At 44.3% G+C, this 19,319-nt stretch overlaps 5 protein-coding genes and 1 long non-coding RNA gene across 7 annotated transcripts; 3 read left to right on the top strand and 3 right to left on the bottom strand.

The window, feature by feature from the left end:
- Positions 1–1,622: 1,622 nt before the first annotated feature.
- LOC133930984 (uncharacterized) lies at positions 1,623–3,160 on the bottom strand. The gene is made up of 2 exons (XR_009911824.1): positions 3,017–3,160; positions 1,623–2,887 (listed from the first exon to the last, which is right to left on the bottom strand). It is a non-coding gene; the product is annotated as an uncharacterized LOC133930984 (long non-coding RNA).
- Positions 3,161–3,299: 139 nt separating this feature from the next.
- LOC133930983 (uncharacterized) lies at positions 3,300–7,123 on the top strand. 2 transcript variants are annotated; one of them, XM_062377782.1, is made up of 8 exons: positions 3,300–3,663; positions 4,503–4,611; positions 4,989–5,104; positions 5,214–5,333; positions 5,444–5,533; positions 5,817–5,950; positions 6,176–6,440; positions 6,856–7,123. In XM_062377782.1, the coding sequence occupies exons 1-8, from the start codon at positions 3,424–3,426 to the stop codon at positions 7,006–7,008; spliced, it is 1,227 nt and encodes a 408-aa protein (XP_062233766.1). In that variant the 5' UTR covers positions 3,300–3,423; the 3' UTR covers positions 7,009–7,123. The 2 variants fall into 2 exon arrangements, with proteins under 2 accessions (XP_062233766.1, XP_062233767.1); XM_062377783.1 differs by lacking the exon at positions 5,444–5,533.
- A 1,037-nt stretch (positions 7,124–8,160) lies between these two features.
- LOC133930292 (gluconokinase-like) lies at positions 8,161–9,505 on the top strand. Its single transcript, XM_062376925.1, has 4 exons — positions 8,161–8,191; positions 8,540–8,582; positions 9,100–9,179; positions 9,235–9,505. The coding sequence occupies exons 1-4, from the start codon at positions 8,161–8,163 to the stop codon at positions 9,474–9,476; spliced, it is 396 nt and encodes a 131-aa protein (XP_062232909.1). The 3' UTR covers positions 9,477–9,505.
- A 67-nt stretch (positions 9,506–9,572) lies between these two features.
- Positions 9,573–12,341, bottom strand: LOC133930982 (protein MODIFYING WALL LIGNIN-2-like). Its single transcript, XM_062377781.1, has 3 exons — positions 11,990–12,341; positions 10,804–11,006; positions 9,573–10,108 (listed from the first exon to the last, which is right to left on the bottom strand). The coding sequence occupies exons 1-3, from the start codon at positions 12,083–12,085 to the stop codon at positions 9,790–9,792; spliced, it is 618 nt and encodes a 205-aa protein (XP_062233765.1). The 5' UTR covers positions 12,086–12,341; the 3' UTR covers positions 9,573–9,789.
- Positions 12,342–13,311: 970 nt separating this feature from the next.
- LOC133930981 (uncharacterized) lies at positions 13,312–14,759 on the top strand. Its single transcript, XM_062377780.1, has 3 exons — positions 13,312–13,403; positions 14,245–14,343; positions 14,415–14,759. Exons 2-3 carry the CDS (start codon positions 14,250–14,252, stop codon positions 14,555–14,557), a joined length of 237 nt encoding a protein of 78 aa, XP_062233764.1. The 5' UTR covers positions 13,312–13,403; positions 14,245–14,249; the 3' UTR covers positions 14,558–14,759.
- Positions 14,760–16,535: 1,776 nt separating this feature from the next.
- LOC133930976 (uncharacterized membrane protein At1g75140-like) lies at positions 16,536–18,960 on the bottom strand. The gene has a single exon (XM_062377772.1). It carries the CDS (start codon positions 18,943–18,945, stop codon positions 16,708–16,710), a length of 2,238 nt encoding a protein of 745 aa, XP_062233756.1. The 5' UTR covers positions 18,946–18,960; the 3' UTR covers positions 16,536–16,707.
- Positions 18,961–19,319: the final 359 nt, after the last annotated feature.

Here is a 19,319-nt window from a genome sequence, read left to right as displayed (position 1 = left end):
AAGTTGGGACGGCGAGGTGACGGCGGTGGCACCGAGGGATCGCAAAAATGAAATGGTTAGTATGGCGGGAGTGGTGGGTGCGGTGGGGACGCCGTTAGAGACAGGAGGAGGTGGGTGGTGTGGGGGAGCGAGGCGAGTGACAACGCCGGGTCTGTCACGTGTGAGAGAAAGTTACGGAAGGTTGAAGACGACGCCTTGAGCGCTCGTTCTACATCAACGTCCCATATTTGTCGACTGAGAATGAAGAAAAAATCAAGTATCTGAAAAAAAAATCCCCTTATATTCTTCCGGAAAAGTAATGGACTACATGTTCAGTCACGGCTTCCTATCCTCGAGAAACATTTTTTTTTTCAGTGACGTTCAATTATTTTATGACTCACATGAAGCTTGCTGCAGATATGCAGATTGTTGGAGACATGTTTAGAACGTAGGAATTTCATATGACCTTTGAAAACGTAAGTCCATGCTAAAATAAGGCCGTTGGACTTTCGTATTACGCCGTCGGTGCTTCAGATCGTAGCCTGAAAGCCCTGAACAACTTTTTTGTCTGAACAAATCGTAGGTCAGTAACTGAACCTTGTTCCTCGGCAGCACAATGCCCAGCCAAAGTTTCCCAATGAACACGACAGATTAATCCTGATATGAAAACTACTCGTTGGGTCAAGTAAAACGCCAAATCTTCCGGGATGGAGATCTCCGCTGTTTCTATCTGATAAAAACTACAGCCGTGGCCGCGTCATCCCAGATGAGATCACGCATCTTGACCAAACTAGCAGCGTGCATTTCTAAACAGTAGCTACGCTAATTCATGCCAGCATCACTGAAGAAAGGTCTCGAAAACGGCAAGATGCTTTTCAAGATGTGACTACCACTAAAATACAGCAACTTCACACTGGGAGGCCATCTGGAAGCTGGGGTTGAAAGAACTGGCCTGAACCTTTTTGCATCAGTAGACAAGGCACATATTCCAGTGTCACAACACTCCACACCACAGAGCACAGGCACAAAAGTAGAGTCTGTTACACAGCAAAAGAACAATCATGCCGGGGTGACAATGTCTAAAGCAAATATGCATCTTCAGGTTCTCTTCTTCAGAAGCAACCAGAGTGCAGTAGAGTACTAGAAAAAAGGTAGCACTGTTTTATTGAGACCAAGTACTGATTTAAGATACATCATAGGTAGCTTGTAGCTACAGCCATCACCATGTGTAGCAGTAGTACCCAATGCAGCCTCCGAAATATGCTTCCATCACTCCATCACAACCTAAACCTGGAAATTCAGGTTCCAGAACCACAATTCAGAACTTCAAATCAAAAGATGAAAGAAGGCCGGACAATTGTTGGGCTGAGTTGCGCGTCAAAGAATGCTGCGCTGCTTTACCCTACCCAATCAGGGCTTGAGATCCTTGACGATGAAGTTCTGGCGGCTGATGGGGTTCATAACGACGGGCGGCCCCGCGGTGCGAGGCCAGGCCTGGAACTTCTTGTCGGTCGCTTGCCACCACTCCTTGTCGGACACAGTCCTTGGTGTTGTACCTGGTCATCATGCAACACAAATATTAACAAGAGGAGAGACATATTGTGTCGGTAACTTGAGATCAGACACCCTTACCTCCAAATACCTTCTTCTGTGCCACTATGACGTCCGAAGCATACGCAATGGCAAAGGAGCCAACAAGACCAGCGATAATGTACTTGCCAGACATTGAAACTGCAGAATTTAGCACGGGAAAAGTTACTGATACAGGGAAGGAGGGTGTTGTTACAAACTAGATGTGCGAACAGAAGGCATCATCATACCGTATGCGCAATGGAAGAAAGGGAACAACATGGTAAGTATCATGCAAGAGGCATGGTTTACAAAGAAACATTTAAGTAGATTATCGATTTCACAGGGCTACAAAACCTTGTGCTACATGAAGGTTGCACCAAGTGCATCCTTCAGTTCAAAATGCAGTAAACAGCAAGCCTGGCTTAAGTGCGCATCAGATGGGAGGTGAAGTTGGATAGATTATACTTATGTTGTTGTTCCTGGAACGTGCCAAACATTGGAGTGTCATTATATTACGAAGAAATGAAGAAACGGGACATACAACAAATTGGCCGTGCAACGCTGAAAGCGTTGAGCCTTACCACTGACAAGGACTCAAACAGGCTGATTACTCAGAAAAACTACGGCTGCAACCACTGACCAGTGAGCAGTCAACTCGCGAGGTTCGGAAGACAGTGAGCAAAGGAGTAGTTTATCATATTACATGGTCATATTACATACATGCAGCAAAGGAGTAGTTTATCATATTTTGCATTCATAAAATCCATTTTGGTTCACACCTAAAATAAGGAAAAACTAAATTCAAGCCCGAACAATTCCTGAGCCAGCCGGGAAGTTACATGACCCTTAACAGCTAAGCTTCTTGCAGACAACACAGGTTCAGAGTTGTGGAAAATGTAAATTACTGACCTAGAAACTAGGATCTTTCTGTGCATTTTTAACAGTGGGGAGACCGACCAAGGGAGAAGAAACATTTCAGTTCCTCTACCAACATTGAGATCGTGGAGTCATGCATGCAGGCGAAGGTTCCACCCAATATTTCTGAACCGTATCTCTTGAAACAATGAATACTGTTTCCCCAGGCAGCAGATCTGGCACATCTTTTCCCCCCTCCTTACTCTTCGCTCTTACTTCGATGCTCAGAGCCACAGTAGTACCCGGGTTAAGTTAAATTGAAGTACATAGCATAGTGCAAACAATTTTGGCCGCTGAAACTGAAACCTCGTAATCCCTGCCTCTTGCCACAAGTGATTAGCTTAACGCACAAGTAGCAGCTTAACGCACAAGTAGCAATCTAAACTGCAGCACTGTACGTCCCTCGGAATCGTCTTCAAATCTTTGGGGGAGAAAAGAAAGAAGAAAAAGGAAGCAACAAAGAGACAACAAACCAGTAAAATAGCAAAATTTCACGCAGGCAAGGAACTCGGGAGGGGGAAATGGATGATTTTGATTTATTATTTTATACCTTGGCGTCCCTTTCCCGCGCCGGCGCGCCCGATTCAGTGACGGGTTATTGCTAGCTGTTCCTCAGCTCCTCCTGCTGCTGCTGCTCTCTTGCTCTAGGTGCGGAGGAGGCAGGAGGAGAGGGTTCTGGAGAGAGCGAGAGATGAGGTGGGGGCGACGGTGAGCTGTCTCGGGCCACGACACCGCACCGCACCACCAACATACGTGGAGGGAGACGGAGATGAGAAACTTGCAGGGACAAAAAACGCGCTGGAAAAATGGAAAGAAAATCTCGGGCCGAAGAGGAGAGGAGGCCTGGCTGCATGGGCTAAAGACGAAGAAAGAAGTAAAAGGCCCAAAATATAGTCTTGGTCTCTGCTAGACGGCAGGGAAGCAGTCCCAACTCCCCACGCCCACAGCCGAGACGCGATGGCCGCCGGACCGCCGTCGCTGGCCGGCGTCGGCGACCGGGGATCCTCCTCCTCCCACCACCCGCCTCCCCCGCCGCCGCCCAAGATCCTCCTCGCCAAGCCATCGCTTCCGCACCCCTCGTCCTCCGGCGCCGATGACGATGGCGGCGGCGGGCCCCGCGCGCGCCAGGCGCCGCAGCCTGGCTCGCTCAGCCTCGTCTCCGACGCGTGGGAGGTCCACACCGACAAGATCCTCCCGGTGCGTGCCGCTCTCGCGTCCTTGTTGTCAGTTGGCATAGCCAGTGCAGAGGGCATGGCCTTTGTTGGTTTCCATACGTAAAAGAGGCATGTTTTCTCGTTTTTGGGGTATACTGAGTAATGCAAGAACTAGATGATAGTCTTATTTCTAAAATCATCCATATAACCTAGAGCTGGAAATAATTTTAGAAATTAGTGTATCATATAACGAAGAATATTAGTGAAATTTTCGATATTTTTGGGATTTTATTTGAGGCGAATTGTTAGGAGTTATAAAAATAGTTTTTTTGAGAATTTTAGTTTAAATTCTACACAAGTTTTTTTGGGTGAATCCAATTAAAATAGGTTGCACATGGATTATAGAACATATACAAAAAATTCTAGGATTTTTTTAGAAACATAAGACCATTTTTTGGGTGAATCTAATTAAAATCGGATTTTGTGTAAAATTAGTGCACAATACTTTTAGTTTTATGTTAATATTCACAATACTTGTAGTTTTGTGTTACAAATGACACAATACTTGTAGTTTTGTGCAATTCACTAAAAAAAATGTGTGCTTGTAGTTGTTGGTGTTTTTGGTTGGTTTTGATTCTCAAGTGGTTCATGGTTCTGTAAATGCTCTTAACATGTGATGTGGCTTGAAAGTGGAAAGTCTGTTGTGTAATGTTCTTTGTTTTATATTGATCATACTCGCACATGTAGTTGTTACTGTGATTCTTTGAATAACACTTTGATGTTATAGTTATAAGAAGAAATAGTGTTGATTGTGACAAACTTAGTGAAAAGAATTTGTGGACTTATACCTCAAATTTTAGTGATGTTTGCTATGTTGTGCAGTATTTGACCGAGAACAATGATTTCATGGTGATTGGGGTAATTGGTCTGCCAGGTGTAGGCAAGTCGACCATCATGAACGAGCTTTATGGATATGACGGAAGTTCACCTGGTACAATACGAGTTTACTTTTGTTATGTTCTTTCATTTGTCGAGCAAACATTTGGATTTACATTGGTTATTATAGTGGCAAATTTAAGCTTATCTATTCTGCTCAAGTAAGAAGTCAAATGGCATGCACTTGTAAGCATTATTTTGTAGATGCGCTTTTGCAGTGAATGACATGAACACTGTTCCTATTGTTTCTGCTGTGTAATATCTAGCTGTCCTCAAAATTCTATCGCCCTCTATACGTCAAAATTTTAAAACCTCTTGTGTCAATAGGGCTGCTGAGAAGTAAAGCAAAGAACACTCCTTTTTTGGTTCAGAGTTTGTTCCATACCAACACCTAGATCAGTCAATATTCATTTTGTTGAGCATTTTGTGTAGGAATGCTTCCTCCTTTTGCTATGCAAACTGAGGAAATCAAATTGATGGCAAAACACTGTACCACTGGTATTGACATCAGGATATCTAATGAGCGAGTTATACTCCTTGATACTCAGGTGAGATGAAGTTATTTTACTCACCATCGTTCCAAATACTGGAACATGTTAGTTAAACTTAAATGCCTTGCTTGTCAAATTATGAGATAAAATCCATTTTGCCCTGCAGCCAGTATACAGTCCCTCTATTCTAATCGATATGATGAGGCCAGATGGTTCATCCACAATTCCTGTCCTTAATGGTGATCCGTTATCAGCAGACCTGGCTCATGAGCTAATGGGAATCCAGGTAAAGACTATACTTCAGTTTCTGCACATGATTGTGCTACTGCTCAATTAGCTTGGCAGTACCTAATAATTGACCAGTATTTTCTGTTATTCTGCAAGGAATTTCTGTAGCTTGGTGTTTTCTTGGCATCTGTTTGTAATATTTTGTTGGTCGTGTCAGAAGGGATCAATGATTTGTCCATGTGGGAGCTCATGCTTACAGTAAGTTATCTGCTATAATTTGTTACGCTCTCCATCATTCTTCTATCAGTGCATCTGGAAGAATAGAGAAAATTAAGTTTGTAGGTTTTTAGTTGAGGATATGAGTTTTCATCTAACTTCTAGAAAATTGAGCCTGCAGTTCGAATATTCTAATGATTATATCCCATAGTATGTGTTTCTCCCGTCACATTTTTGTGCCATGTCCCAATTTAGAACAACTTGGCTTTTGAGACTTGGCAGTAATGCAGAAGGCTGAAATGAATGCTTTGATGCATTGTCGCAGGTTGATTTACTCAAGCACAACATACCCGATCCATCCTTGTTGACCTCATCAGCTTCCCAAGACAAGGAAAACAAAAACGATGATCAATCGAGCAGTGAAGACTACATTTCTGATCTCTGTTTTGTGCATGCTAGGTTAGCATTACTCACTGCTATGCTCCTGTTTTTGTTAATTAAGGTTAAATGCTCATTTCTATTTTGATGAACAAAGAGATCTATTGCATTCTGTGTTTTGGTAAAAGCATTTATTTTTCCTTTTATAAAACATTTATTTTGTTGCGTTATGAGCACATAATACTTTCACACCCAATTCAACTCAGTACTCATTTAATCTAAATAATTGGTTTTCTAATTGAACAGATTGCGGGAACACGAATTTTCACCTTCAAAGCTCACGCTTCTAAGGAAAATTCTGGAAAAACACTTCAACTCGTCCTCTTTTAGAATTGGTAGCTCTAGCACAACAGCTCAAGTTTCTGATTCGTTAGTTTCTTCAAGCATGAAAGTTGAAGACTTGACCTCCAGTCGGCAGGACATATTTCTTCTTCCCTTGAGAGCACATGATAACTCAACAAAGTTTGAGTACGGGACATACTCGTGCATGTTAGGGATGCTTCGTGATCAGGTATGGTCGCAAATTTCAGGAGTTTGCATTTATTTCCCTGCGTATCCTTAAGAATTGAAAGATACGTCAGTTACATGGAACGAATTAAGATTCTAATAAGATCTAACACAACATTTTCCTTATGTTACTCTTGCCCCAACCCCATTATAAAGTCCGGAGAAACTATTGCTTTCAAAGCATTACATTCCATCCTTCGCATCCATATTCTAGCAAATCACGGGAGCAGTACTTGATCGCTGCTTTTACCTGGACATGTTAATTCGAGAACCAGATGTTACATCAAGATTCACTCACCTGGACTCATTAGAATCAAGATAGGACAGTCTTACTTTGTTAGCTCCCATTGTATGTCTACTTGGTACATTTATTCTAGTCCTGGTTAAGTCAGTTCGTTGTGAATACTTCTGTTCTGCAGATCCTATCAAGGCCGTCAAGGTCGTTTTCGAAGAATCTCTCTGAGCGCGACTGGTTGAGAAGCTCAGCAAAGATCTGGGACATGGTGAAGAAATCTCCCATCATCTCGGAATATTGCAAAGCACTTCAGAGTTCAGGATTGTTTAGGAAGTAGCCGTAGTCAAGTAGCTGTTTGTATGCCCTCACTTCGATTGACTTCAAAACAAAGAACTACTGTTGGATCAGAGGAACTTGATGCGTGATGATATGTTTCGGTCTTTCTATTGTCAGCATTCCAATCTATACGCGCTCTCTCGTGGAGCGATATTTTTATAGGTACCTGCACCTGTTTATGCAAGTTAACTATTAGCAAAGCTGAAACATTAACAGCAATAATAACAAAACATTTGTCTCAAGTAAATTGGAATAGACTAAAGATGAAACTTACAAGATCTAACTAAAAGATGATGAGAAAATAATAATGGTAATGAAACTACTAGTAATAGTAAAAAATAAAGTAATAGTAGTACAAGGAGATTGAAGTATAAATTATGATTCTGACATGTGGTTGCTAATTTTCACGTGCTTCTATTTGTGGATAGTTCTTTAGAGATATTCTATTTATTTAAGTCTCTTTTTACATACTCTTATCATGTTGTATTTGGTCTATCTTGTCTCTCTTCACATTATTAGCGTGTCTCGGTATCAAGTTATGCATATATGACTTTGGAGGTTTCCGTTAAATATGTTCAAATTATCTCAACAAATGTGGGACAAACTTTTCTTCAATTGGTGATACCCTACCTTATCACATATATCATCATTTCGGATCCGACCTTTTCTCGTATGGCAACAAATCAATTGTAACATGTGTATCACTGCTACATTTTAATTGTTGGACATGTCGCTTTTTAGTTGGTCAACAGGCGGCGCATACAATATCGCGGGTCGAATCGTCATCCTGTAGAACTTACCTTTTAATATTTGTGGCACCATCTTGTTACAAAAGATGTTAGAAGTTTGACGTCATTTTATCGATCTGGCCTAGATTCTATGACTAATATCTTCATCGATATTACAATTACTTTGTAGCATCCATTATAAATATCAAAAGGTATACTTCTTGAGAATCATCTCTCCACTGAGACTACCACATTCTTCCTCATGCCTAAGTATCACCAGAGTCGTACATCATTTATTTAATTTTGGTCTTATCGAGTCTAAAACCTTTCAATTTTAAACCCGGCAAAAGGGAACCGAATATTATTACAAGCACAGTTGCTGCCGTCGTCCTCGCCATCCTCCCCATTTACATTTACAGAGAGAGATGTCCGGCTCCGATCCCCTAGAACATCCAGGTCAGTAAGATCAATCTCCTGTACTTCCTGTCCCCTCGATTTCCTCAAAATTGAGTTCAAGCAAGACCACATCTGTGTTTCAGCCGCCAATCGTATGCTCCCTGCTCATCTTCTTTACTGTTCCAAGCAATTTTGCTCAGAACAGATACAGCTCTGAATTTCTGGTTGCTTGTAGTGGCTGTTCATAGAGACAGCTCAGGTTAGGATCTGAATTCTGTACTGATCGTACTGACTCTAATGAACAGCCAAGAACAGGCTAGGACTAGTTCTCCGTAGTTCAGTGCTAACAAGCAGTGGTTGAAATTGGATGGCTGCTGACTAATCTTCTTGGAATTTCTTTTTCTGCAGGATTAGCAGTTGTGGTCATGGGAGTCAGCGGCTGCGGCAAATCGTAAGATCACTAGTTACAGTTACTCTGCCGAGTAGGAGTGTTACATGGATTCTGTTGTTTTGGGGGCTTACCTGATAGCTTCAACTCTTCTCATACTTTTGCTTCATAGATTATGCTTAAAATAGCCGTGTTTAGGCGCTTTGCAGATAAGTGCAAATCATCAAGTGGCAAAAGAAAGAGTAAATAAATATAAAAGCATCATCTGCAGATTATGATATGAAGTGCATTGTGTCAATATTCTGATGCTGATGCTGATGCCAATGCCGCCGCGTCTCTTTCTTGGCGTTCACAAGGAACAGGGAGAAAGCAACCGCCTTCTATTTGTTGAAAACGAAACATTTGTCAACATTCAGATTTTGGGATAGCTCTGTTCGGTTGCATGCCCTACGTTTTGTTCAACTTTTTTGTGCCCTTGCAGAACTGAACATTTTCTTTCGAGCAATTCCCAAGAACCGAACATGATATTTGGCAACAATAGTTCTTATAAAATGAATTAACTTTCTCTGTGGATTCGTAGGACTGTCGCGTCACTGCTTGCCGAAGCCTTGGGTTGCAGCTTCATCGAAGCAGATGACTACCATTCCCAGGCAAACAAAGGTACATCACCATCCAACACATTTCTGAAAAAATTGCATCTCTTGCAAATTTATCATATCTGAATTGCATCACCTGAAGGCGTCGGCTGCGGTGATCTCTGAAAGGATGAAGAGGAGGTCAACGGAAGGGAAGCACTTCATGCCGGCGAGCTTGCTGCAAAGCCAGCTCGACCTGCTGCAGATCGATGAGGCGGAGGGCATCACCGAGGTGGATGCAACCATTTGCCCAGACGACATCGTCCACAACACCATTGCTCAGTTCAGGGAGGACCTGGCATCGACCGTTTCTTGTTTCTGAATGCAATTTCATTCAGTGTACAACAGTACAAGGGTGGTTATTGCTCCACAATCCGCATCCATCCATCATACAGAACCTCAACATTTACAAACAAGCTAGATATAAAGCTCTCTTCAACATTAACCAGTTCATTTAAAATCAAAGATCCATAGCGATGAAATAGGCATGCCGCAACAGTGCTCGATAAAGAAAAGGAGAGAAGAAACTGAATCTAGCTAACAATAATGGTGACTACTATTATTCTAACCTAAAAGCTATACAAACCAAACATAAGAGCACAGGTTATCAGAGATGCCCTTGGAAGATATCATGGTCACGGGAACTGCTGCCGATTGTAAGTGTCCTCATGGACAAACACTGGTTCACTACTCTGTTGTGGGATCACAGGTTGGCCCATGGCGATGCCTTGGTTCTGAACGGGGAACGTCGGTGGAGGACTCTTCGACGATGACAGGGCAACGTAGTAAATTATCGCCAGCGCCACACTGGCAAGGGATAACACTGCTCCCCCAGAGAAGACCCCTGGCTTCACAACATAGCAGAAGCTACCGAAGTACATATTCTCCTCACCTCTCTGATCATTCAGTGCAGCTCCAGTCAGCAGGAGAAGGAATGCTATTATGAAAGTGCACCTGCAGAATTTAGAATTCTCCAGGATGTTATCAAGTGCTAACAACTAGAACAAGAATTTTGTACATTGACAAACAGTATGTTCAATAATCAATTCTAGACGACCAGCACCGGTGAATCCTAGCACAGAATATACTAGAGCATATATCACTACTTATAAAATTCAACAAGACAACAAAATGTTCTGGGTAAAATGAAGAAGAGAACAAGACATTGTTACTTGTACTTGGGATCTATGCAAAAGCTATTATATTGATCTAGCTCGTGGATCGTTCATATGTGTTCCTTCCAAGGATTACAGACCAATTAACAGTTTGCTTAGTACTAGATCAACACGTAAAGGCTGCAAATCCAAGGCATCAATCTTAAATATATTTCTAGAGGGTATTTTTCTAATGCAAAATAAAGAATAGTGAAATGAGTCAAATTCAGTCAAGAACTTAAATGCACAGTATCCTGAACCTTGGACATTGACATGAATGAGCAAATAGGCTTCAAACTTGAAACTAGTGACTACTGACTTGTATCCAATGTATCGCTAGAATTTCAAGGCTAAGTTTAAGGTTTGTTCATCGATGTAACCTAGAAATATGGAGAATCCTTTAATTTTAAGCTGAATTCATAAAATGCTATGTTGAATTCTACACAATAAGGGAGGAGAACAAACAGGCAATAAACTTCTAGGGCTGAATGTTACCAAGATATGATGAACGAGATCAGAGCTACACTCCAGTTAGTGTCTGAGGGAACCGGATGCCTCTTACAACAAATGCAACCAGCAACTGTATTTATAATAGACTGGGCAAGCATAAGAGCGACGGCAGATATCAACCCCAGCACTAAGGCTGGGCTTCTTGGGTATATGCATTCACCCGGAGAGGAAGTTTGCACATCCGAAACCTGCATGAATCAAGCGATACACATTATACCTGGGCATAAGCATAAAAGTAGAGATATTTCGTTAACAATGTGATGGCTGTCATTTCAAGAACATCTTTAGACCACACGTAGCAGAACAATCAATTCTTATTACCTACTGTGCCCATATTTGGTGTATAAAGTCTTGTACAGCAAATTTAACTTGAAGACAAGAAAATTTAAATGACATTGCTGGCACTTGGAACAGATATATACACATACGGAGAAACCTACAAATATGCCTATGTGCAGCAGGATATGTTTAAGGGGTAACAACAATTACACCTCAAACTAGTGATGCCTCCCTTATGCTTTTAGCTGTCCCATCAAAAGTGAAGCAAATAACCTTTAAATCATTCTTATATCAAAGGCACCAAACTACTCCTCGAATATGTAAGCCCGTAGAGATGAATAATGCTAAAGGAAAGAACTAGGGAAAAAAAAAATCCTGATTCTTTCATGTCACTTAGGGATGTTGTTTCAACTAAATTAGACCAATCATCCAATGTACCTCGCATGATCGCAGCCCTCGCATTTGGGCAATCTCAGCAGAAGCACGAAAGCATTAGCGCAAAGATTGCACCTTTCAACATACACCTAAAAAAGCAGTTCACTCTTACAACGTAAGAGATATTTTTTTCTTCCTTTTTGTTACTTTTTTTCTGATAATCACCGCGGAGAAGCTATACACTTACTACCATATCAGGCTAAACCCCAACACACAAACGTACAACAAGAAGATCCAAAGTCCCAACCTCGCAAATCGCCACCTTTCCATGGCACACGAGCAGGAATCGCGGGTAACCTACCCTCTCTGCAACACGAACTCCACCGAGGGCTCCCGCCAAAAGAAACCGAGATCTAACGCGAGCAAGCAAGAACACCCATCGAGGAGAACAAGGCACGGCGCGCGCATCTATCAAGAAGTGGCCGGCGCTGGGTTCCCCAGCGGGAGAGGAACGAACCTTGACCCGGGTGGCCTCCGCCGCGAAGCCGAGCGCCGCCGAGAGGACGCCGAGGAAGCCGACCACCGTGCACGCCACCACAACCTTTCTCTCCATCTCCACTCACCTACCTACCTATCACAACCTCCCTTCTACTTGTTTCCCCCCTCTCCTTCTGTCGATCCCTCTACTCTCGCTCTCGTCACTGCAGCTGCGACCAGGAGCGACGAAATGGAGAAAATCTCGCGCTTTGGTCCGAAGGGGGAGGAATTTTTTCGGGTTATCCCTTGGCTTTGGCCCGCGTCGCCTTGGGAGGTGGACTGGACTGGACCACGCCGTGCCACCGTGCGTACGCGGTGCAGGAGCGTTGCCTTGCCTTTTCTTTTCCGCTTTTTTGCTTTGCTTTGCCTAACAGGAATATTGGAGTGGACCGTGGAGCATCTGAAAGAAGAACAACACTACCACTGGAAGGAAAATTTAGAGTTTTTTCATCGAAAGATCTCTATAAAATTCTAATTTATACTGTCTTATTTTATTTAACGATTGGTACGAGTAACAAAAAAAAATACGTAACATATAAAAATATATATATAAGATTAGATCTTATAGAATTTCCTTCACCACTACTATTATAGTACCTAGAGTAAATCTTTAACTCCCATAACAGGAATACATATCAGGTACATCAATTCTTTTCATATTTGCACGGAAAATATTGATAATCTAATGCTCTAGTTTTAGGCCTACCTTAATTCTTTAGCTCTGTCTCCCCAGCGCTGCCTATTTACTTCCTTCCTTCCTATCAGTCATTTCACCGTTTCCAAAAAGTCTCTTATAATTTTGTCCCAAAGAAAAGAATTTTTGTCACGGAAATGAATTGTTCAAGATCATTGGTGTAGTACCAGTAACCTCACACACATAAAATCAATAATATTATAATAAAAATAAAAAATCATGAGAAAAAATGAAAAAAAAAACTGATGATACACATACCTAGATGGAAGATAATAATTATGTATTTATACTTTTTAATACCGATAGCATTTATTAATGGTATGTTTCCGAATTGATTGAAAGTTTTTAAACAATTGAGATGAAAGGAGATAGGGTACTAACTTTTATTATAAACTATTTAATCATATAAAATATACAGTGAAGATAGTTCGAATATATCGAGTAATAAATTAGAAAGCATATGAGTTATGGGCCAAGATGAGATTACGGCTCATGGGAGGACATGATTGAGGCCCAAAGGCCCATATACTGTCCTGTGCCCAAAGGCCCAATGGGGGCCCATGGTCGAGAAGCGGTCAAAGGCCCATGCACTTTCCGATTCTCCATTCAGGTCAGGTCTCGGTCTACTAGGGTAGCCCACGCGTCTCATCTTCTTCCCTCTCTCCGGGCGGCGGCGGCGGCGGACGAACCCCGTCCTCAGGTACTCGCCGGCCTCTTCTCTCAGTTTCGCTTTCGCTTGCTTGCTGTCACGGATCGCCCATCCGACCCCGCCAGATTTGCGAGGCTCCTGTAGACGCGTTAGGTTCTAGCCGAGGAGATCTGTACAGGGCATCGTCTAGGCCTCGGGCTCCCGATACCCTAAGCGCAAGCCCAGCCGTGCTGGATATCAAGCTTCGTAAATCTGGTTACGCTGTGATCTTTAGCGAGTGGCGACGTCCGATGCATTTTGGAGTCCGCTCTGCGCTGTCCAATCCACGCGGGTTCGGGTATGTTTGGCGTTCTTCGATTCACCAAGCTCTTGAAGAGCAGATTACGTTTCTGTTTGATCGATTCAACTTGTGGTTTGGGGATTCGGGGCTGTTTGATTCCTGTTTGCTCTGTGTTCATCTAACCAAACAGGATACTTTACAACGACATATCCATACCTACAGCCGATCAACAGATTCGAAGGACCAGGCCAAGCGTTCATGACGGATCAACCCCATTCCCTCGTACCAAACACCCTCGGCGCTGCTAATAGCTTGTGGTTCATTCGTTTGCGAAAAAATGGATGATGCATGGAAAATTTTCCTGTCCTTACCATCAGTGTTGGCCAATTCTGTGGTTGCTGGAGTTTCTGTTTCTGTCTTGTGCTGCCAATGCCAGTGCATATGAGAAAGCATGCGATCTTATAGTCTGGTTGGGCAATTACTTTCAGTGTGTGGAACTGTTTTAATGCCTGCTATGTTCTACAACGCTTTTACACGTGCGAATAATGTCTGTACAAGTCATTATTCACCAGACTTGCTAACTTGTGCTAGCTTCAATTCATGGTTTTGCAGCAAAAATGACAACTGGCTACATTGTCGGCTCGCTGGTTGGATCCTTTGCCATTGCATATCTGTGTGACACGTTTGTTTCCGACAAGAAGGCATTTGGAGGTGAGTATTAGGAAGCCTGTGCATCACTTCTTGTAAATTTGGATCTAAGCTGCTTCATTGTTTCAACACAGGTAGCATTCCCAAGACTGTTTCTGACAAGGAGTGGTGGCAAGCCACTGACACCAAGTTTCAGGCCTGGCCTCGCACTGCTGGACCACCGGTTGTCATGAACCCCATCAGCCGCCAGAACTTCGTTGTCAAGTCCACTGAGTAGGCGAGAGGAGCTGGTTCGGCGACTTGTTTCCACCATGAAGCGAATTCTTTCATAGGTCTTAAATTTTAATAAAGATAATTGGCAATTTTCATCATTTCATCTGTGAGCAAACATCAGGGCTTGCAGCTTACTTGTCATTCAATGGTTTCTGTTCCTTGGTGAAGTTTCCCACCAGGAAGTAAAGAATTGCAGTGTTTTCCCATGACCATATGGTGTTCTTTGCTATACAGCTTACTTGTCTTTGGATGAATTCTGTTGGTGAAATTCTCCATCGGGCTGTAAAGAATTGTATTGTTTTCTTGTATAACTGTATGATGCAGTCTCTCTAATTTGCTGCTTCAAGTTTATGTTGCGATGTTCTCCTTTTCGTTTGCAATGCGAGCCACTGGTGGCAACAGTTTAACAGCTCCTGTTGGAGCAGTTTTTTTTAATACCCTGTCGAGGAATCAGGAATGGATACACCCTGCGATTCATCAATATACTGTTGGCTTGGCGCATGCCCCACCCAAGCACTAGATCTGTGCGATTGCATATGTTGATCTGGCCGATTGGTTGCCACAGATGTGCCAAAGCCTTTCTTTCTAGCGACAACTGTACGTCTGTGCAGAAACCTGAAGCCACAGATTTCGGAACATGACGGACGCAAGAAGTGACACCGGTCACCTTGGGAGCCAGTTCAACTGGAACTTTAAACTTGTAGTGCAGTCTATGGTAATATCACCAACAGATTGTCAAAGAACAATAGAACTACAACTATTTTGACCTAATACTCACAGAACTATAACTATTGACATGTATTATAGAACTACAGCTATTTAACACTAGGTGCCGCAGAACTACAACTTTTGTGTAGCTACGGAAAGTTGTAGTGTGTGGTACCACGTGTCAAAATAGGTGTAGGTGTAGTTTTGTGATACAAATCAAAATAACTGGAGTTCTATGGTAATTAGGTCAAATTAGTTATAGTTATGTGAAATTTACTCAAGAACAATTGATGTTTAACTTGTTAGTACCAAAGCACAACAAAATAATGTCTCCAACATGAAGAAAATATGCAAAGTCATTTGGCATTGCGTAAATCCTGCATGCTACATTTCAGAATGAGAATCTCAGATCCATGTTCTAACATGCCACTCGCTCATATCTGACCCTCTGAAATTATCATTTACATATATCAAACTGAGCTCCATGGTCCAACATGAATCTTTACAACCACCGTTGTAAATAATTCTTTACAATCAGGTTCTTGTAAAAAAAAATACTGCAAATTTGGCAGTAAAAATAGGTTAAGTGATGGCAAGATGAACTTCAGGTATCTGAATTTTTTATCCTCCAGATGGGAAGCAGATGAATGGGGGCACACATGATGTCAAGAAAAACACAAAAATAGCCAGTAGAGGCTACAACTTAGCCCCATGTCAGTATCAACAGCTTAAGATGATGTAGCACCATCAAATACTGGCAAAATATCTTCGAAAAAAGTGATGAGCAGAGCAGATCCTCCTTATCTTGATGCAACATAGTGATAGGGATCAGATACAGATAGTGATTGAAAATGCAGGTTCAAATGCATCACGTGATATATTGTACTTAAGTGTGCAAATCATGTCACTGTCAATCTTAACTGAAGCAAGATTTGAAAGATCTTTTCTCTGCTGTTTCACAACATAATTTTGAGATGTCCTATGGGTAGCTACAATGCAAGTTCATTCACTGAATCTACTGGCTTCCCCCAATTTAAATCACGATACAATTCTTTAGATGCAACTAAAGACACCTAATACTAGTATTAGTTAGTAATTACTAACACCTTTAGTATTAGAGCGATTTCATACATCCTAGCACTACTAGAAATCATTATAAACTTAAGGAATTTTCGTACATCAGTAAAGATGAGAACAGTAGCAAAATGACTTGGACATCCTTGCACATATTTTATAAAGTATAAAACGAACAAATGCAACCCATAATTCCCATGTTATTTCACCAATTGCAGCATCATATTTAAATGGCTGTAACATACTAGTACAAAACAACATTCTTTTGAGTTACAACATACAACACCACATATGTAGATCACTGGCATCCAAAAGGATCTTCAAAACCAGATCAAAATTTAGGGGGCTGCCTACAGCGACCTAGCCAAACCCTCAATCAACATGATCATCTACTACAGCCTGGTTGTTCGAGAACAATGTGTCCCGTTTCTTGGGGAAACCAGGGGGCTCCATACCTGGGCCTCGGTACTTCAGCTCTGGGGTGACTCTAAGCCCAGATTCGACCGAAGCAGGTCGGTATTGAATTCCAGTTGTTCCTGCATATCTAGTAGGGGACACATACCTTCTTGGAGCACTTCTCAACGCTCCGCCACGTAGATCCACAGCCCTACCAGCCTCAGCATAGCCTCGGTCTGTAGCTCTTGTAGTGGCATCTACATAGCTTCTATCACTGGCTCTAGATGTTCCATCCACATAGCCTCGATCACCAGTTCTTGTAGTGCTATCTGCAAAGCCTCGGTCACTAGTTGGATTCAAAAGGCTCCCTGTCGGAGCTGTTATAGAGGTGTTAAATGTCTCCTCTGGTGTCCACTCCAATGGATCCTTCTTTTTCACATATACTTGCCAAATGCCAATCAAGAACAATAGGAAAAGCAGCGCCGGACCACTCCACACCACAGCATTGCTCTCAGGCTTGTACACTGGGAAGTTGGACCGATAGATGGCAATGTGGCCATCACCGAGACCCAAGATCACGAGCTTCTCACGGTCTGCCGCAATAACAGGCTTCCCAGCTGGTGGAGTGGGCAGCACGCCACCAGAACCCTCAAACACAGATTTGATGTCCTTGATGCTTGTGGCAAAGAGCGGTCTGGGCGCACCAACCCTCCCATAATACTGAGACGAGGTGTTGTACACAAGGATCTTATCTTGGCTTGCCACCAAGAGGTAACCCTTGATCGTCTGTATCGTGACTAGATCGATCTCAGATTTCTTGACGGCACGGACCCGGCATTTGAGGCTGGCAACATCACCAAGCAGCAGGACATGCACGAGGTCGCCGGCTTCGGTGAAGCCATAGGCCTTGAAGCGCTCAGAGGGGTCAAAGGAGTAGGCCTTGACGCGGGTGCCATTGAGCGCTTCAGCAAGGCCCTCGCAGGGTGTCTCGCGGACGTACATGGAGCGGAGGTCGAGGGAGGCGGCTCCGGCTTCTGTAAGGAAGAGAAGGCGCTGCTTTACAAAGGCGAGAGGCGTTGACGAGGCGATGGCGGTCCCGTAGAGCGTGCCGTTCTCGGTGAAGACGCGGATGCGGCCGCTGGCGTCGCAGGAGAGCACGTAGCGTGCGCGGCCAGCGTGGTGGGCCTCGAGGTGGATCACGGGGGAGGCATCGAGGCCACGGACGAGGAGGCGGGAGGACGCGGCGGCGAGAGTTAGCCAGTCGTCGCCGTGCGGGGACGACTCGATGAGCCGGTGAGCGGCGATGGAGCCATCGGCGTGGCCGGTGAAGAGGAGGCAGTCGGTGCGGCGAGGCGAGAGGTACGCGAGGAGCGCGGTGACCTGGGACTCGCCGGAGGCGGCGGCCTCCAGCTCGAGCAGCGCGTCCCCCGCGGCGGAGAAGACGAAGACGCGGCCGCGGGAGTCACCGACGGCGAAGTACTTGGTGAGCCCGTCCGCGTCCTCGAAGGGCAGCGCGGCCGCCGCCGCGACGTACGCGCCGTCCCCGAGCCGCACTGCCGCCGCGAAGTGGAAGCGCTCCGACCAGACCGGCTGGCGCTTCGTGACCGCCACGCCCAGCGGGGGGCGCCGGTCGCCGACCACCGCTGCCGAAGTGCCCGGCGGCGGGGGATCTGGCTCTGCGGATCTGGCGAGCGCGGACTCGAGCGCGTGGACGGACCTGGCGAGCGACTCCGTGAGCTCCTCGAGCCTCGCGAGCTGCGCCGCGTGCCTCTTCAGCAGCGTGGCCTCCGACACCACACCTGCCTGCGCCACCGGCTCGGTCGCTTCCCCCGTTGCGCCGCCGGCGGCGAGTGGGAGGAGGAGGAAGAGGGCGGCGACGCGGTGGGGCATGGTTGTCAGTGATTGCGAGCAGGAGGGGAGTACGGTTTTGGAGGTTGGATTAGGAGCAGGCCGAGGGGTCTGGGGAAAGCGGTTGAGGCCCCACCTGTCAGCGAGGTGGTACGCACGCGTGCAGGAAGAAGGGCTCGTTGACTGGCACTGCGGTGGGGCCAGGGTGTCAGTAGGACCAGTGTTCACTACTAACACTACTGATTTGATGATCCAGCCAGCATGAGGTTCATTACTGGAAAATGGCTCCGATTGGGTTTCCTTTATCATCTTTACATCTTTTGTTTTATTGTCGAAGTTACACAAGAAATAGTCGTCTAACTCCATATTATCGTAAACTAAACAGTAACTAACTAAGCACATATATGTCGCCAAGAGGGCTTTTTCTCCCTCGAAAATATAGAAGGACTACGCATCATTGTATTAAGAAGCAGGAAACACCAAAAGTTTGGTTACAAATGCAACGCGTGGGGACCTGCGCAAGGCGGCATCGAAGTGCCGTGAGGCCTAACATACTACTCGCAAAATAAGCGGACATTACGTTCCTTCCAAAAATGCCAAGCAACAAGCATGAAAAGCGTGTTGGTGCCTTTCCGCATCACCGTCAGCTGCAGGGAGATAATGCGTGCCCACCAATCTTGAATAAAGGCATCCAAGAGGAAAGCACAAACACGACGAGCCCACGAGAGAGACTCCCACCA

The sequence above is a fragment of the Phragmites australis genome, chromosome 10 (assembly GCF_958298935.1).
Source record: "Phragmites australis chromosome 10, lpPhrAust1.1, whole genome shotgun sequence".
In the NCBI taxonomy this organism is placed as follows: Eukaryota; Viridiplantae; Streptophyta; class Magnoliopsida; order Poales; family Poaceae; genus Phragmites; species Phragmites australis.
Note: the sequence above shows the minus strand (reverse complement) of the source record. Positions and strands in the feature narration are given on the sequence as shown.